At 39.2% G+C, this 16,705-nt stretch overlaps 1 protein-coding gene across 13 annotated transcripts in view; it reads left to right on the plus strand.

The window, feature by feature from the left end:
- TTLL5 (tubulin tyrosine ligase like 5) overlaps positions 1-16,705 on the plus strand; it is a 283,931-nt gene that overhangs the window by 11,048 nt on the left and 256,178 nt on the right. For all 13 annotated transcript variants that reach the window (XM_057732748.1, XM_057732753.1, XM_057732746.1 and 10 more), the window contains 3 exons: positions 7,730-7,812; positions 9,143-9,249; positions 12,840-12,970. In XM_057732748.1, coding sequence (XP_057588731.1) covers positions 7,730-7,812; positions 9,143-9,249; positions 12,840-12,970 — 321 coding nt within the window. The remainder of the gene's footprint in view (positions 1-7,729; positions 7,813-9,142; positions 9,250-12,839; positions 12,971-16,705) is intronic.

Consider the following 16,705-nt stretch of genomic DNA (forward strand, 5'->3'; position numbering starts at 1 on the left):
CGGTAATGCTGGCCTCATAGAATGAGTTCCTTCCTCCTCTTTGGAAGAGTTTGAGAAACATTGGTGTTAATTCTTTAAGTGTTTGATAGAATTCACTAGTGAAGCATCTAGTCCTTGGCTTTTCTTTGTTGGAAGGTTTTTGATTACTGGTTCAACCTCTACTTATCTATTCTATTTTCTGTTTTTTTATTGTCTGTTTTGGTAGTTTGTGTGTTTCTCTGTGTTTTTTTATCCATTTTATTTAGTTTACCTAATTTTGTTGGCATACAGTTGTTCATGGTATTCTTTTATAATCCTTTTTTATTTCTGTAATACAGTAGTAATGTCCCCACCTTCATTTCTGATTTTAGTAATTTAAATCTTTTTTTTCAGTCAGTCTAACTAAAAGTTTGTCAATTTGAGAGTCATTAAAGAACAGACTTTTTATTTTGCTTATTTTCTTTATTGTTTTGCTATTCTTAATTTCATTTATCTCCACTCCTCTTTGATTTTAAACAGTGCTCTGAATCCTGGCGTTAGCCTGTAGCTGTCTTCAAAAGTTACATACCATTGATCCAGACTTTTGTGACCTGGTGGAAAGAGTCTATACATGGGTTCTTAGTCAGTACTTCAGATCTCACCTTTGGCATTTACTAGCTGTGATTCTTGGGCACTCACTTAAACTCTCTTAATCCATTTCATTATTAGTAAAATGGAGATAGTAGCTACCTTGCAGGCATTGTAAGAATGAGATCATTTAATATTTAACACACAGTAGGCACTCAAAACTTGTACTTGTTGAACAGGATGTGCTCTACTTTGAGGTGACTTTAAAGTCTGTCCTTGCCCCATAATAAGCCAGAGTTCAGAGGATGGTGAGCACCTGCATCTAGGACTTGAATTCTCCCTCCCTAGGGTCCTGGTGTTCTAATCCCCTCAGCAGGTTGCTAGGTTACCATTTAAAGAGACATGGTTCATTTATGCTCTCTGACGCTGGAGTCACTGAAGGTTTACTAACATTTGCTGAGAATCTCCCTCTAAATATGACTAGAGTCAAAGCATCAAAGGTGGGTAAAAATAACACAAGTAAAGAATCCAACCCCTCTCTGCCAGCATACTTCTTTTGTTTTGTTTGACACATAAAATGAATCCGTGTATTCTGTGGCAATAGACAGACCCTTCTTTTTTCAGATACCTAACATTTATTGGAAATTAGCATCCATCAATGTAATCATGCCATTATTCAAGCTATTTTCTAGAACCTGTAAGTTCTAGAAATCACTGTTTTTTAGAACCTGTGAGTCTTTGGATCTTTTTCCTATACATGTTCCTGTGTTTAAAGAAAAAGCCACTAAACTTTTTTCTCAAACTCTGTTTTTGAATTTTCTGTATATACCCAGTTCCTTGAGGTTTAATAATTTTATTCACCTTCCTTTATGAAAAGAACAATTTGAATGAGTTTTGTTAGTTGCTACCTCAGATTTCTGAATTGTTACATTTTTTTTTCTCTTTCTCTCTCTCAAATAGCTGACATAGATCTGCTCAGATCATAATCCTGAGTTAAATCCCCTTGAGACGTGTATCTGGGGCATTAGTTATCTTCTGTGGATCTTAGAGTGTTAGATTCCAAATTTGTTTTTTCTGTTATCTATTAAATGTTTCATTCATTTACTGTTAATATTTTTGATACAAGCATGAGATTTCATATGCTTTATTTTTTAAATATTCCAGGAGTATTTTTTTTCTCACCATATCCATGTTTTTTTCAAAATTGTGTCTACTTTGAACATGTAAATGGGATTGCATTTTAGAGGCAATAGGTATTTTCAATTTAAAGTAGTCTTTTCCTAGGATGAAGTATTTTATATTTTGCCTCTGAATGTGTCAGTTTCATAAATTTGCATTTGTGTAGACTAGCACTGTCCATCAGAAATATGATGTAAGCTATATATGTAATTTTCCAGTAGCCTTGTTAAAAAAAGTAAGCAGAAATAGGTGAAATTAATTTTAATGATATATTTTACTTAATTCAAAATATTTCCACTTTTACTCTGTATGAAAAAATCGTGAAGGTATTTTACATCCTGTGTGTATTTAACACTTTTAGTACATCTCCATATGGTGCAAATTTTTGTTGGAAGCATTTGGTCTGTATTTAGATTTCATAAATGTTATCGTTGAAATTATAGTAAATCGCTATGCTCAAATTGTTCCAACAAGTTTTCCAATAACTGAATTACCAGTTTTTAAAATTGAAATTAATTAAAATTAAATAAAATGAAAAATTCAATTCCTTTGTCAAACTAGTCACATTTCAAGTGCTCAAGTTACATGTGGCTAATGACTGCCATTTTCAACAGTGCAGGTAATGACCTAGTTTTCTGACAGTAAGGCAAAGATACATTGTGTTGGCATTGAAGGAGTTATTCTTGTATTCTAAAGTTAAAAAAAAGTTTCATCTTCACTCTAGTTTCCGATGCTAGTTTGGACCAAACCCCTTAGGGCACTTCAGCACTCCCTAGGTGTTTCTGTGCTGACAAATTATTGGTTCCTTGATTGTCTTTACTCAGCTACAGTCAGTCCTGGAACTTGCCAGGGGTCCTAGTACTTCAGATTGTCCCCTGAGATGCACGTGAGCGGTTGAAGAGGCAGTTCTACAGTCTCATAATGGAATTGATGTGATTTGTGTTCAGAGGCTTAGATGTTGGATGTTTGGCAGTTTGCTAGCAGGACTCCCTGCCGCTTGCTTTTATATGGAAGAAAACATGGCTAAGGTGCTTCTGTCTTGTTTTATAGTTGAAGTTTTCCATTTGACTCTTGCTAGGGAGAGGGAGCCCAGGCTTACCAGGTATTTCAAGAGAAGCCCAGAAATCTAGATTTTTATATGACTTCTTCCAATTTTAAAAGGTTAGCAACTAATTTAATTTTATACTGAAAACACCACAGGGAATGGACAAACCATGTCTATAAACTAGATTTGGCTCCTGGGTTACCAGTTTATAACCTCTGGCCTAATAGGTACTGGTAATCAGCATTGTTGGACATAGGGCTGTTGGACACAGAACACGAATGTGAGTTAAAATTCCTAGCAGTCCCAGTTGGTTAGTATCGTTCCACCCTGCGTCTCTCGCCCTCCCCTCTTGGAACATGGTCAGTGTATCTGAGTTGGGTTATAGTTAGTTGGTATGAATTAGAAGTAGTTGGTCACTGTTTACATACCATGAGAATTAGGTCTGCCACTGAGCACAGTGATGACTGCATTTTACTTCTCTATTAGGAGAAGTAGGAGAAGGAGTATTAATAGCATTTTTATTTTTTAATTTGCTATATAAATTGTAAAATTTACTATGTGTTATACTGTGTATTTGTATATGTATTAGTAGTTATTTTACTATCTGTTTACTTTTTTACTGTATGAAATTTTTTCCTATGTGTCAGCAAGCTTCCTTTCTTTTTTTTTTTTTGGCTGCGCGGTGTGGCTTACGGGATCTTAGCTTCCCAGCCAGGGAGTGAACCTGGTCCACGGCAGTGAAAGCACTGAGTTCTAACCGTTGGACCACCAGGGAATTCCCATATCAGCAAGCTTTCTTATTCTAAAAGCTCTACATGTATTAACTGATTTAGTGCTTTTAACTACCCTGTGAGATAAGTACCTTTGTTATCAACCCCATTTTAAAGGTGAGGAAATCGAGCATGGTGACATTAAGTAGCTTATTTAAGATGACAGGCAGGAAGTAGTAGAGCCAGGATTTGAACCCTGGCAGTTTGACTCCATAGATGTGCTCTTTCTTTTATTATTCTCCTCCCCCAGTCCCCACGTAATCATTCTCTATTTTTCCCACACACCTTACTGCTCATCTTCCCTGTGGCCTGGGGCAAGCACCGCAGAACAGGCAGAGAATCGGGCACAGTCCTGGTCCCCAGCAGTGGATGAGGCTTTGGCTTTTTATGTGCAAAAATGGAAATGTCAGTGATCAGTTATAATGAAAAAGACCTGATTTTCTTTCATTTTTCTCAACATTTTATTTAAAAAGTAAAAAACCTTCTGACAAGTTATAAGAATAGTACAATGAATTCATGTATACTATTTCCCTAGTGTAACCAATTATTAACATTTTGCCATGTTTGCTTTTCCCTGTCTTTCTATCTCTGAAACATTTGAAAATTAGTTCAAATACTTCACAAGTAAATACCCTATACAACATGTTTATCCTAAGAACAAGGGCATCCTCTCTATAACCACAGCACAGTGATGACACTTAGGAAATCTGTCATTGCTAAAGCACTTTTATCTAATACATAGTCCCTGCCCAGATTTCCTCAATTCTTCCAATTTTGTCTTTTATCTTTTTTTCCCCCCAAATCCAGGATCCAGTCAGAGATTGCATGTAGTTGTCATATTTCTTTAGTCTCCTTTATTATCAACCACCATTCACTAGATTTTGTTTTTTTTTTGTCTTTCATGACATTGACATTTTTAAAGATTCCGGACTAGTTGCTTTGCAGATGTCCTTAAGCTTGTCAGATTGATTCCATGTATTTAGATTTTAAAAGTTGAAAAGAGGTTAAAAAAGTTTGAAAAAGGTTAAAAAAAATTGAAAAAAACTTGTAGGAATATCATTTAATGAAGTCGTGTCCTTCTCAGTGTATCACGTTAGGAAGCATATGATTTCATTATATTCCATTCTTGGTGATGACAAGATTGAGCATTTGGTTAAGACAGTGTTTACAAGGTTGCTTCATTGTAAAGGTACCCTTCTCCTTTGTTACGAGTATTCTCTGGAGTGATACTTTGAGATGTATAAATATCCTATTCTTCAGTAGTCTCTTACCCGTTGATATTCATTGATTCTTTTTTTTTAAAGATTTTTTTTTTGGGGGGTGCATGAGCTTAGTTGCTCTGCGGCATGTGGGATCTTCCTAGAGTAGGGATCGAACCCATGTCCTCTGCATTGGCAGGGGATTCTTAACCACTGCGCCACCTAGGAAGCCCGGTATTCATTGAGTCTCGTCTGAATCACTTACTATTGTAGTTTTTGTAAAATGGTAATTTTATATTTCAATTTTTTCTTCTACATTTATTAGCAGGCTTTTCTGTAAAGAAGAGCTTTCCCTTCTATGGTAGGCAGAGTAATAGTCTCCCAAAGGTGTCTACCTCCTAATCCCCAGAAGCTGTGAAAATGTCACCTGACTTAGAGAAGGGGAATTGAGGTCATAGACGGAATTAAGGTTGCTAACCAGCTACCCCTTAAGATAAGGAGATGCTTCAAGTGGGCCCACTGTAATTACAGGAGTCCTTTAAAATAGGAGACAGAAGAAGAGTCAGGCTGCTGCAGTGTGAGAAGGACTAGACCTGTCATTGCTGGCTTTGAAGACAGAGGAAGGGCACTACCAGCTAGAGAATAGGGGCAGCCTCTAGAAGCTGGAAAAGGAAAGGAAGCGGTCCCTACCCAGAGCCTGTAGAAAGGAACGCAGCCCTGCCAATGCCTTGATGATACTTGTATCAGACTTCTGACCTGGAAAACCAGTAGTATACCTTCTCATCTTCTTATTAGTGTGGATTCATAGGCTGTTTTCTTTTTTATAAGTGAGTTAAAAATCTATTTCTGTTAGTATTCATTTTTATATTCAAATTGCCTCAAATTTGGCCTTAGGGAGCCCCTTCAAGATCCTTGTGACCTGTTCTTCATCCTTAGGACTGTCCTCTTTTTTGGTACAGCAATATATTCCACTCCTATCTTGTGCTTTCCTTCCCCAACTTGGAATCAGAACACAAACTCCTTTTTTTAAAAATCTTTTAAAATTTATTGTGATCCTATATCTCCAAAGACAGAATGTGTCCTGGATTGAGCTATCTTACAATCTTAATGATTATACAATATAAGTATATTAAAATTTTTATCAATAATAAACATAAAAGTAAAAAAACCAGAAATCTATTTCTTAATGATATGAATTGAGCATTTACAAAATTAATTGGTTCATTTATCCATGGTCGAATATTGCTTATTGCCAGACTGCAGTATAGTTCTGCTGATTTCTCTTTCTATTGATTGTTTTTATAGGGGTAAGCTCTAGGAAACCTTAGAACACAAACTCTTGATCAGTGCACTGTGCTGCTTCTTACATTATACTCTGCACTGTTTTTCTTATAAAAATATTGCAAAGACAACATAGTAGTGATTGACCATTGGGAAAACCTTGTAACTGGCCTTTAAAAGTTTGTCCCAAGAATGAGAAGTATGGAGTGTCTGGCCTTATCATTCCAAACCTCCTGTGTCTGCTTGGCATGCTGTTCCTGCTAGGGCTGGGCAAGTAGCAGCAGGGACTTATGAATATTTTCTCATAAAGTTATAAAAAGAATTGCTTATCTTTAACTGTAGAGGCTGAATTTTGTTCTAGAGCCTATCCATAAATTTCTGTATTATACTCACTCAGAAATTGTTCAGTATGCAGTCCTTTTAAAAAAACTGTTCTGTAGAATTCTTAGCTAACAATTTATAGTGATGCATAGAAAGAGATCGAATGTAATACGGCAGAGAAAATGTTAGTCTTTGGGGATATATAGAAACCTCACATGATTAGACATACCTTTTAGACAGGGGTCACGAGCACAGAGTGCTCTCAGGGGCCTGGCAGGAGACAAGAATGAGTGAAACAGGTCGGGTGGGGACGGTGCTGAACTGGACAGCGCAGGCCTGTCCTGAAGGGAGCACTTGCACTTCTCTGGTTGACTCTTGCCTTGTCAGAGAGAGAGCCCAGGGTTGCGAGGGTTTTCAAGAGAAGCCCAGAAATCTAGATTTTTATATGAATTCCTCCAATTTCATAAGGTTATCAATCAATTCAATTTTATTTTTAAAGCACAATGAGGAACGAACTAAGCATGTCTGCAGGTTGGCTTTGGCCTTCGTGTCAGCAGTTTATAACCTCTGGTCTAAGATATGCTGGTAACCGGCATTGTGGAACACGAGGGCTCTCTAGAACAGGGGTTCTTAGCCTTTTTGGTGCAGTGGGTGGCGTTGGACGTATGGGAAAGTCTATGGATCTCTTCTCCGAATAATGTTTTTGAAGTGCATTTTAAAAATACATAAGACTACAAAGAAAATAAATTGTATTAAAATACATTTCTCAGAATATTTTTAAAAGCCAAATTTGTGATAGGTGTGCCTTTTATTAGTGCATTAAATAACATGATCTAGTGGTAGGTCTGTTCACTGCCATAACTTTTAAATACTGTGGAATAAGTGATTTTTTTTTTGGCTGTGCCACGCGGCTTTCGGTATCTCATTTCCCCCACCAAAGATTGAACCCAGGCGACGGCAGTGAAAGCCCGACGTCCTACCCCTAGGCCACCAGAGAACTCCCGAGAATAAGTGATTTTTTGAGACAGCTGTAACTAGTGTAAAAGACTGTTAGAATACCTGATCTCGATTGGTGGCAGGCATTGCTAATACTGTTCTGCTTTGTTGCCTACATTCCTAATTGAAGGTAATGTTAAATTGCAACTAGAAATTAGTGAAAACAAGGATGTCCTTTTCACACCCATCCATGTTTAGTGACACCCAATGAACCTCAGGTTTAGAACCCTTGGTCCAAAATATTCCTCAACCTACTTATAGTAGCATAAGGATAGCAGTATAATGTTATTGAGCGTAATTAAGCCAGCCACCATCTTACAGTTTATTTCTTTTATTCCTTTCTCTACAGTTAACTTTCTGGTTACTGACCTACATTCTATGTTTTTCTTTAGAACGTTATCACTTGTCTTACAAGATTGTACGAACAGACAGTCGCCTGGTTCGCAGCATTCTGACAGCCCATGGATTTCATGAAGTAAGCTCATTTTCAGTGCCTTACCTGATCTGCTCAAAAGCTGAAAATCCTAGCCACCTAACCGACAGTCAGCGAACAGGATCAGCTCTAGAAAGTACACAGGACCACTGCTTAGTGATGATGCATAACTTGCATTGACTTTCTGAGTTGCTTACCACGTTTTCCTTGAAATACATGGAAAACATTTCCACAAGATTTTACGGGGTTTTTTTGGCAAAAAAAAAATTTTTTTTTCTTTGCTGTGTTTTTAGGCATGGGCTAGAGGCAGAGTTGCCCATAAGGAATTGTCTAATACCCAATTAAAGCTCTTTGATTGCAAGCAACAGAAACAGACTCTGCCTAATTTAAACCAAAAGGGATTTATAGTAAAGATGTACATAGAATGGCTAGCAGAATCAGAGGAAAAGCTGAAAAAGCAGGCCTTTGGAAGAGGAGAGACTGCAGTAGCCCCAGAGATCTGGCAACAGAAGTCTTCAAGACCACCTCTACTGCTATGCAATGAATCAACTCCATTCATTGTCCTCGTGCCTTTCTCTGCTCAAGAATCATATTCTGGAGATAGAATGACTGGCCTGGCTTGGGTCAAGGGTCCACTCCTTGGGGGAAGGGCAGGGCAGGTGATTAGCAGGTCCTTTAAAACCAAGGAGTGTGTTATTCCCAAAGAAAATTGGGAAAATGAGGATGTTGACATCAAAAGGGACAGGCAGAAATGCTGGACAGACTTCCACTGTAGATATTTTGAGACAGTTGATAAAAGTTTGGTTGCTCGCTTCCTATCCTAGGTTGAGGTATGACGTAGACATTTTGAGGAAGCTCTGATACCAGTTTATATCTCGTCTCTGTTGCTCTTTTATCTCCAGGGCTTAATGGGGTACCTGTCACATTAGAGGCATTGAGTACATAATTGTTGAATGAATGGACAAATGAATTCTAACGAATGAATGGATGAATTCTAAGTTGGTTTGCTACTGCAAGGTTGTAGATCTGATCATCACTTTATACCTAGCATCTGCAAGGATATAAGAACAGTCTGAGAAGGGAATTTTGGGGTTGGGTCCTCATCTCTCACTTCGATATGCAAGAATATTTAGCGGTATCATGGACTTTATAAGAGGGTTAATTCTACTTTTTGCGCGTGGGACTTGCGCAGCTCTCTCATTCTTTAAACTTGCTTATCCGCATGCGCTGTAAACTCAGCTTTTGTCTTACCTAGGCTCACAGCCTAACTGGCCTGCCCCCGGGAGTGCTCTGTGGATAAAAAATCTCTGTGACTTTTTCTTCCAGGGGCTGTCTCTGGTGTTTCTTATCTTGTCTTTTTATCTGCCCCTAGGTTCACCCAAGCAGCACTGACTATAACCTAATGTGGACAGGATCCCACTTGAAGCCCTTCTTACTGCGCACCCTCTCTGAAGGACAAAAAGTTAATCACTTTCCCAGGTAATGCTCTTGTAGCTACTTTGCTCCATTTAAAGGTACCAGACATTGAGGCATGTAGCCAGCAGAGGTAATTAACATCCTTTAAAAAAAAAAGAAGTCTGTGATATGGGGCAGCTGTCTGCAAATCAAACTGAGGTATTCACATCCCTCGACATACCTGAAGACTTTGCAGGGACTCTGTAGGATGGATCGTTTTAAAATACACTACTTTTGGATTGCAAATCTCATAGATTCTCTTTCCTGAAATTGAGCAGCTTGTCAGCCACTCACGTAAGTAGGTCCTCCCTTCTCACTTTCTTTTTCACAGTTAATGTTTCCCCCTTTACAAAAGAACCACCTACCTAGAATCTTAATATGGTTCATTGTCCTGGGGTGTAAAAATTTCCAGGGTTCCAAACAAAGGAACAAAAAAATTGGTTTTTAATTCAGGTAATAGCATAACAAATCTTTTTGCATGATAATGATTTCCATTTCTTTGCTTTTAACAGAATTGAAGAGGGACTTAAGTTGTCAGCTGATAGATCATTAAATATAAATTCTAACGATAGGTCATCTAGTGACTTTTGACATATACCTAGGGAGGAGTTCAAAGAATTGAGTGTCATTGCTATATGAAACTTCTTCTAGTGGCATTGGTTAGTGTCAGCCTAGAGAGGTAATATTGCCTAGTGGCTAGAAGCGCAGGCTCTGCAGCCGGCTTACCTGGGCCCAGATCACAGCTCTGCTGACTGATCTTGGGCAAGTGAGCTTTCTGAGCATCAGCTTCCTCATTGATAAAAAGAAGGTACTAATGACACACCTCTTTGTAGGACTGTGGTGAGGATTTAATGTATCAAGATCTAAAGTGCTTAGAACATCACATGCCTGCCACATAGTAAACACTGTATAAGTGTTAGCTATTATATTTGTGAACGAGGTTTCTCAGTGTTTACATCTGTGAAAAAGAAAATAGGAATATAATTGATGCGGAAACCTTGCCTTATTCTAGCACTGAGTGATGTTCAACCACGGAGAGGTACATGACCTATTGGAGAAGAGGGCAGCTAATCTCATCTATCTAATGAAGGATGCAAATCTAATAAAAATTTTGTTATTTGCTCAGTGGGTATGTTATATTTTATTTCCAGGACTTATGCCCCAGTTACTCACTCATGCTAACAAGTTTTGTTTTTGGTCACTTCATATACTTTTCATTTTTATGAAACAAAGGTACTTTCTTGATTATTTAGTTCTACTGTCTTATACTCAGTCAATGTGTATAAATACCCAGCCTATGCTGTCTCTAATGTCAAATAATTTCTTCATAATCTTAGATAAATGTGTATTTTGAATCTTTATAACAAGTTGCAGTTTTATTTTATGTCTGCGCTTCATGGGCAGAAAATAATTTAAACCTTATTTTCTTCCTTACTGCCTGGAATATGTGGATTTGGTTTCCTAAATGTGTGACTGGGTGCTTGTAGTGAGTCAGATGCAACTATTTTAAATAGTTATTTAAGTAGGTATTTAAACAGCCTTAAAATAGCCCACAGTAGAGACTGCATTCCTAATTCCTATTAGTAGTATATTATTTATTTCAATAGTTTTTGAACTATTCTAATAGGTGTATAGGAAGTTCATCTCAATTTGGACTCAGTCAGCATTAATAAATTCTAACGCATATTGTCTTGACTGCTCTTTGAATGTGTTATACATTTATGTTTGAAAACATTAATAATCCATTATCTAAATGCAGTGGACTTTGTGGCTTCTGGTGTTGTGTATTTTCTGTTTTTAATCCAAAGACTTCTAACTCATATGCAAGAGGACTGCAAACACTTAAAAGGTTTCCAATATTATTGTGTACTCTTTTTGTGTCATTTTTTATTTTACATAATTTTAGACTTTTAGAAGAGTTGCAGAAGTAATATGGAGTTCCTATGTATCCTTTACCCAGTTTTCCTAATGTTAACATCAGTTATAACCATAGTGTAATTATTAAAATGGAGAAATTGATGTTAGTATAATATAGATTATAATAAAAACATATTTGTGGTGTTTGGATGAATTGTGTACTATGTTCTTGGAGTGATAGGTCAATATGTGTATAACAGATATAGCCTTATGATCACAGGAAATTAACAAATATTAAATGTAATTCATATGCATATTTTTGTTGTAGAGAAGGTATAATATAATGTAAAAGACTTACAAGCATTAAATATGTTTTGTTAGCTAAGCTATCCTTTGCGGGAAATGGAATGGAAAAAGTAAAAACAAGGGTGAATTGGGGGATGATGTACGAAGGAGACTTCGGGGGTGCTGTGAGTGTTCTGTGCTCGATGGTGGTCACACAGGTGACCAAAATGCATCGTGCTCTGCATCTGTGATTTGTGTACTTTCCTGTTTATATGTTGCTTTCAGTAAAAAGTATTGTACTTTAACAAGTGAAAATTTTACTGACAATAAGAGCCTTTTATAATACTTTAAAAGTGTACAGTGGCTAGTGAATCCTGATGTAATTCAGATTCCCTTGAATATTCTTAAAAGGATACTGTCACAGTTTTATTTTAAAATTATATTTGCCATCCATTGGATCCTTTGGAAGGTTTTAAATTTATGATGAAAAATCTTAGATGCCAACTAAAAAGATACATAATTTCCCCAAATTTGCATTGGGAGTACCAAGCAAAAATGTTTGGAGACCACTAATATTGGGTAAGTGTAGGAGAATTTGTTGTTTTTCTTATTCTCTGGTTCAGTGTTTCTAATTCCTTAATGGTGAGCACCCCTGGGGGTACTTTACATTCATAGGTCTTACTGCAGATTCAGAGAATCACCATCTCCAGGGAGGATATATAGTTACAAAGCACTTTCTAGGTGCTTAATCTTTCTGGGTAAATATATACCTAGAAAGTTATGTATTTTAAAAGCAGTGTGGTGATCTATATCTCAGTCAAGTTTGGAAATTACTGATCTAGACTAAATCAGTGTTACAGTGTGGTCTCTGGACCCTCTGTACTAAAATCACCTGGGGTACATGTTTAAAATTCAGAACTCTAGACTTCCTCCCAGAATTTTGAGAGATGTGACCTTGGGACATTCTTTTTTTTTTGGGGGGGGGAACACATTCATTTTTAAAGAAACCTTATAGGTGATTCTCATTACACTAAAACTTGAGGATCTCAGCTCTAGATCTGAAGAATAGCGTGGGTAGGAAAGAAGTGTTCGTGATACCTAGATTTGGCAAAACAACCTTTGATTTTAAGAAATCGAAGTGAAAATTTTGAACTGAGGAACAGATAGAATGTGTTTTTAATGGTTACAGCAAAGATTCTTAGGTGGTTTTTAAATAGTGCAACAAGCCATAAGACTCATGAATCCAGACAAGGCTAACGGAAGTACCTTTTTGTAGTTTGCCGGATTCCAGTCCGTGGTAGGTAGCGTTATTGCCCTAGTTCCTTGATCATTTCCTTGAGAAAGGGGTAGATTTGGGATATAATACTGTGCTCAGTGACAGCTCATGAACTGTGGACTCTTTAGCATGTGATCACATAGGAAAACCTCTGAGTCATAGTTTACTGAAATGGAAATGCTTTTATGAATTTTAGGTCGTACGAACTAACCCGGAAGGACCGATTGTACAAAAACATCATTCGAATGCAGCATACACATGGATTCAAGGCTTTTCACATCCTCCCTCAGACCTTCCTGCTGCCAGCTGAGTATGCGGAATTCTGTAGTAAGTGCTTGAGTCCCGATGCCCCATTCCCACCCCCACCCCCCACCCCCAGCAACTGAGCTTGGGGCAGGTTTTCTTCAAGGGCTGCCTCAAGTCAGGAACCAATCATGGCTTTTAAAGTCCTTAAAAAATTGTTTCTTTCGTAACACAGCTACAGAGATAACTTCAAAGCTGTTTTTATTCTGAGTGTGTATGTGTGTGTGTGTTCTTTTTTTTTAAATTCACTTATTGATTATTTATTTATTGGCTGCCTTGGGTCTTCATTGTTGCGCGTGGCTTTCTCTAGTTGCGATGAGTAGGAGCTATTCTTCATTGTGGCGCATGGGTTTCTCACTGCTGTGGCTTCTCCTGTTGTGGAGCATGGCCTCTAGGCACGCAGGCTTCAGTAGTTGTAGCACACAGGCTCAATAATTATGGCTCACGGGCACTAGAGCGCAGGCTCAGTAGTTGTGGTGCATGGGCTTAGTTGCTCTGCGGCATGTGGGATCTTCCCAGACCAGGGATGGAACCTGTGTCCCCTGCACTGGCAGGCGGATTCTTAACCACTGCGCCACTAGGGAAGTCCCGTGTTTGTTCTTAGTAGCCTTGTCAGTATCATTTAGGTAAGGACACATTGGTGTTGTGTAAATATGTTCCTGTCTAGTACATTGACAAGAGTTAGTGCCCATGTAAGGATGGATATACTTGTGCATAGGAAGTGTGCTTTTTGGTGTCTCTCATCCTCTTGCCATTTAAGGAATATCCCTGTCAGCTCGATTTCTGGACTTGTGTGACTTATGTTCTTTGGGGTACCAGTATCATGCATCTTTTGGCGTTAGGGTTTGGAGGTACCAGTTAGTCATACCCTCTCTCCTTGGAGTTCAGAGAAATTGAAAAATATGCATGGGAGCGAAATAAGGATGTGAACGTCAGCTGTCTCGCTGGAAAGCTGGATGAGAACGCGTGGCTTGCATCCAAGTCTCATTGTTTCTTTTGTCTTGAAGTGAACTTACCTCCTCAGGTCCAAGCAGAGGAGACGGGCTGTTTGGGCTTTCCCCCCATGGTGGGTGGAGTCTGCCTCAATAGGCTTAGTGCACAGAAGACATGAGTTCAGAGAAGGTGTGAAGCAGGTCTTTTGTGAGAGTCTAAATAGGAATAATAATAGTAGCTAACGCTTAATGAACATTTCCTTTCTGTTAGGCCCTCTTCTAAGTGGTGCCTCTACTCTGAGGTAGGTACTGTTATTATTCCCAATTTTACAGGTGAGGAGACTAAGGTATAGAGAGGTTCAGTAACTTTCCATAAGTTATGCCGCTGCAAATGATGGGATTAGGATCTAGACCCAGCAGTTTGGCTTCGGAAGCCAGGTTCCTCACCAGTGTGCTTTGTGACCAAAGACACTGGGTGTAAGCACACGATGACTGTTGCCCAGTACAGCCCATGAGAGGAGTCCCTTCTGTGAGGAGGACCAGGTTCGACACAGAGGGGCGCGGTAGACAGCTTTCTTCTCAGTCAGTCCAAGAGAGAGGCTGTTCCTGTCTTGTGAGTTAGAAGCAGCATGGAGAGAGGAAGAGAAAGTTTTCTCTCGACGTCCTGGCTTGATCCTTTTAACCTGTTGGCCCTAGCAGTCTGGTCTGGTCACACCGTGGGGTGTTCATCCTTTGGGCCTTGCATCAGGGGTGGTCACAGGGTCTCCTGCTTCACCTTGGGGAGATTGTTCCTCTGAGAGCACTTGTTGCCCCGCTGGGACCCGTGGTCAGCAGTTCAGTGTTTGCCTGCTCTATTCGGAAATGGGTCAGAATAGAGTATTCACTAGATGAATTAAGTTAACGTCAAAGCTACAGTGCACTCAAAGGTGAACATTTACAGTTAGGAAGTTTTGTTATGGGAGTTTTTCGTCATGTTACTGAAACATCCTGTGCCTTAGCTACCTCCTCTATAAAATGGGACTGTTACTAGTCGTGACATTATAGTGTTGTTTGGGATGTTTAAATAGGTTAACACATGGAAAGCACTTGGACTGGTGCCTGATAGGTACTTAATAAATGTTCAATAATATTTCCTATTTCAAGTTATGTTGAAATGTATTATTACATAATAAAAGTAAAAAATTATGTAATAAGCCAACATGACAGCATAAAAATGCTTCAACTAGTGTGTCAGCAACGTAAAAGGTTTCCTGATATGAACTCCTCCTGCTGTTGATTTCTTTCTTTTTTTTTAAAATTTATGTATTTATTCTTGGCTGTGTTCGGTCTTCGTTGCTGCTTGTGGGCTTTCTCTAGTTGCGGCAAATGGAGGCTACTCTTTGTTTCGGTGCATAGGCTTCTCAGTGCGGTGGCTTCTCTTGTGGCGGAGCACAGGCTCTAGGTGCATGGGCTTCAGTAGTTGCAGCACGTGGGCTCAGTAGTTGTGGCTCGTGGGCTGTAGAGCACAGGCTCAGTAGTTGTGGCGCACGGGCTTAGTTGTTCTGTGGCATGTGGGCTCTTCCCGGACCAGGGATTGAACTCATGTCTCCTGCATTGGCAGGCGGATTCTTAGCCACTGTGCTACCAGGAGAGTCCCTGCTGTTGAATTCTTAGTGAGAAATTTAAAGTCCAGAATAATTTCCTATTAAACATTAAAGGGGTATTAAGTTGAAAATTCCCTTTTTCCTCTCTGCTGTCTCTTATGCTGCAGTTCTTCCCCAACCTTTGCACGCAGCTTGAGGGCTGGATGCTCATTCAGAAGATTGGGCAGAGTCAGAGTTCCTCCATCTGTTCAGGCTTGACCTGCTTTTCAGTAGAATTGCTTCTTTAGCATATTATTCAAACTCTTACGTGTTCTACATTCTAAGAAAAATAAATTCAAAAGGTCAATAGAACACGTAGAATGAATATAGCTGCAACCCAAGGCACCACATGTAGCCACAGGGAAGCTATTACAGGCAAATGATGTTCTTCAGTCTCAAAACAAACCACTCACTGCTGTTGCCACCCAAAGACCACAGTGGGGACTTATTGTGCTGTAGAAGAGGGACCAGGGAAGACGTGATGGTCAGGAGGAATCTCCTTCGTTTCAGTCCTGCCAAGATGCCAGTCATTCTTTGCCAGTTGTCCAGGGTCCGTGACCTCTACACTTAAATCCAGGGGAGGAATTCTGCATCAGTGGTTAATTGTGTTGCTAAGTTTACGTATTAGGGGAGAAACTCGCCTATTCCTACCACTTCCTCTTTCAAAGGGACATTCCTCTTCCTCATAAAGTCTGTTTCAAGTTCTCTTCATTTCCTCAGCTGTCCTCCTAGCCTGTTATAATCCAGAAATTCCCTTTTCTCCATGACTCTTGTGTTCCTGATCTTCCAGTGCTTGCTTGAGTGCAGGCAATAGGACATTTTTGAGAAGGCATGTGACACAAACAGATTAGCCTTTGGGAAAATAGCTACATGAAATGAATTGGAGGGAGCAGGGGGAAGAAGCAGTGGTCGCTTTGGAAGTCACAATCCAGGAAAGACGTGTAGATAGGCTGAACTAGGAGCTGGAATGGACCGGAGGCAGTGGAAAGAGTGGCAGAATAAACACAGGTTACTAAGTAGCTGTGAGTAGTGAGGAAGGGTCAAGGGTGTGAGTCTAGGAAGCTGGGAGGATCATTAAGTCTTTAACCAGGCAGTGCAACCAGGAACGCAGAGGAAGAGTGTTGAAGGGCAAGAGGAATGTCCCATTTTGGACCTTGTGTGGGTTTGAGGTGCCCGCAGGCTTCCATGTAGTGATGTTTTGCAGG

Source organism: Hippopotamus amphibius, chromosome 4, assembly GCF_030028045.1.
Source record: "Hippopotamus amphibius kiboko isolate mHipAmp2 chromosome 4, mHipAmp2.hap2, whole genome shotgun sequence".
In the NCBI taxonomy this organism is placed as follows: domain Eukaryota; kingdom Metazoa; phylum Chordata; class Mammalia; order Artiodactyla; family Hippopotamidae; genus Hippopotamus; species Hippopotamus amphibius.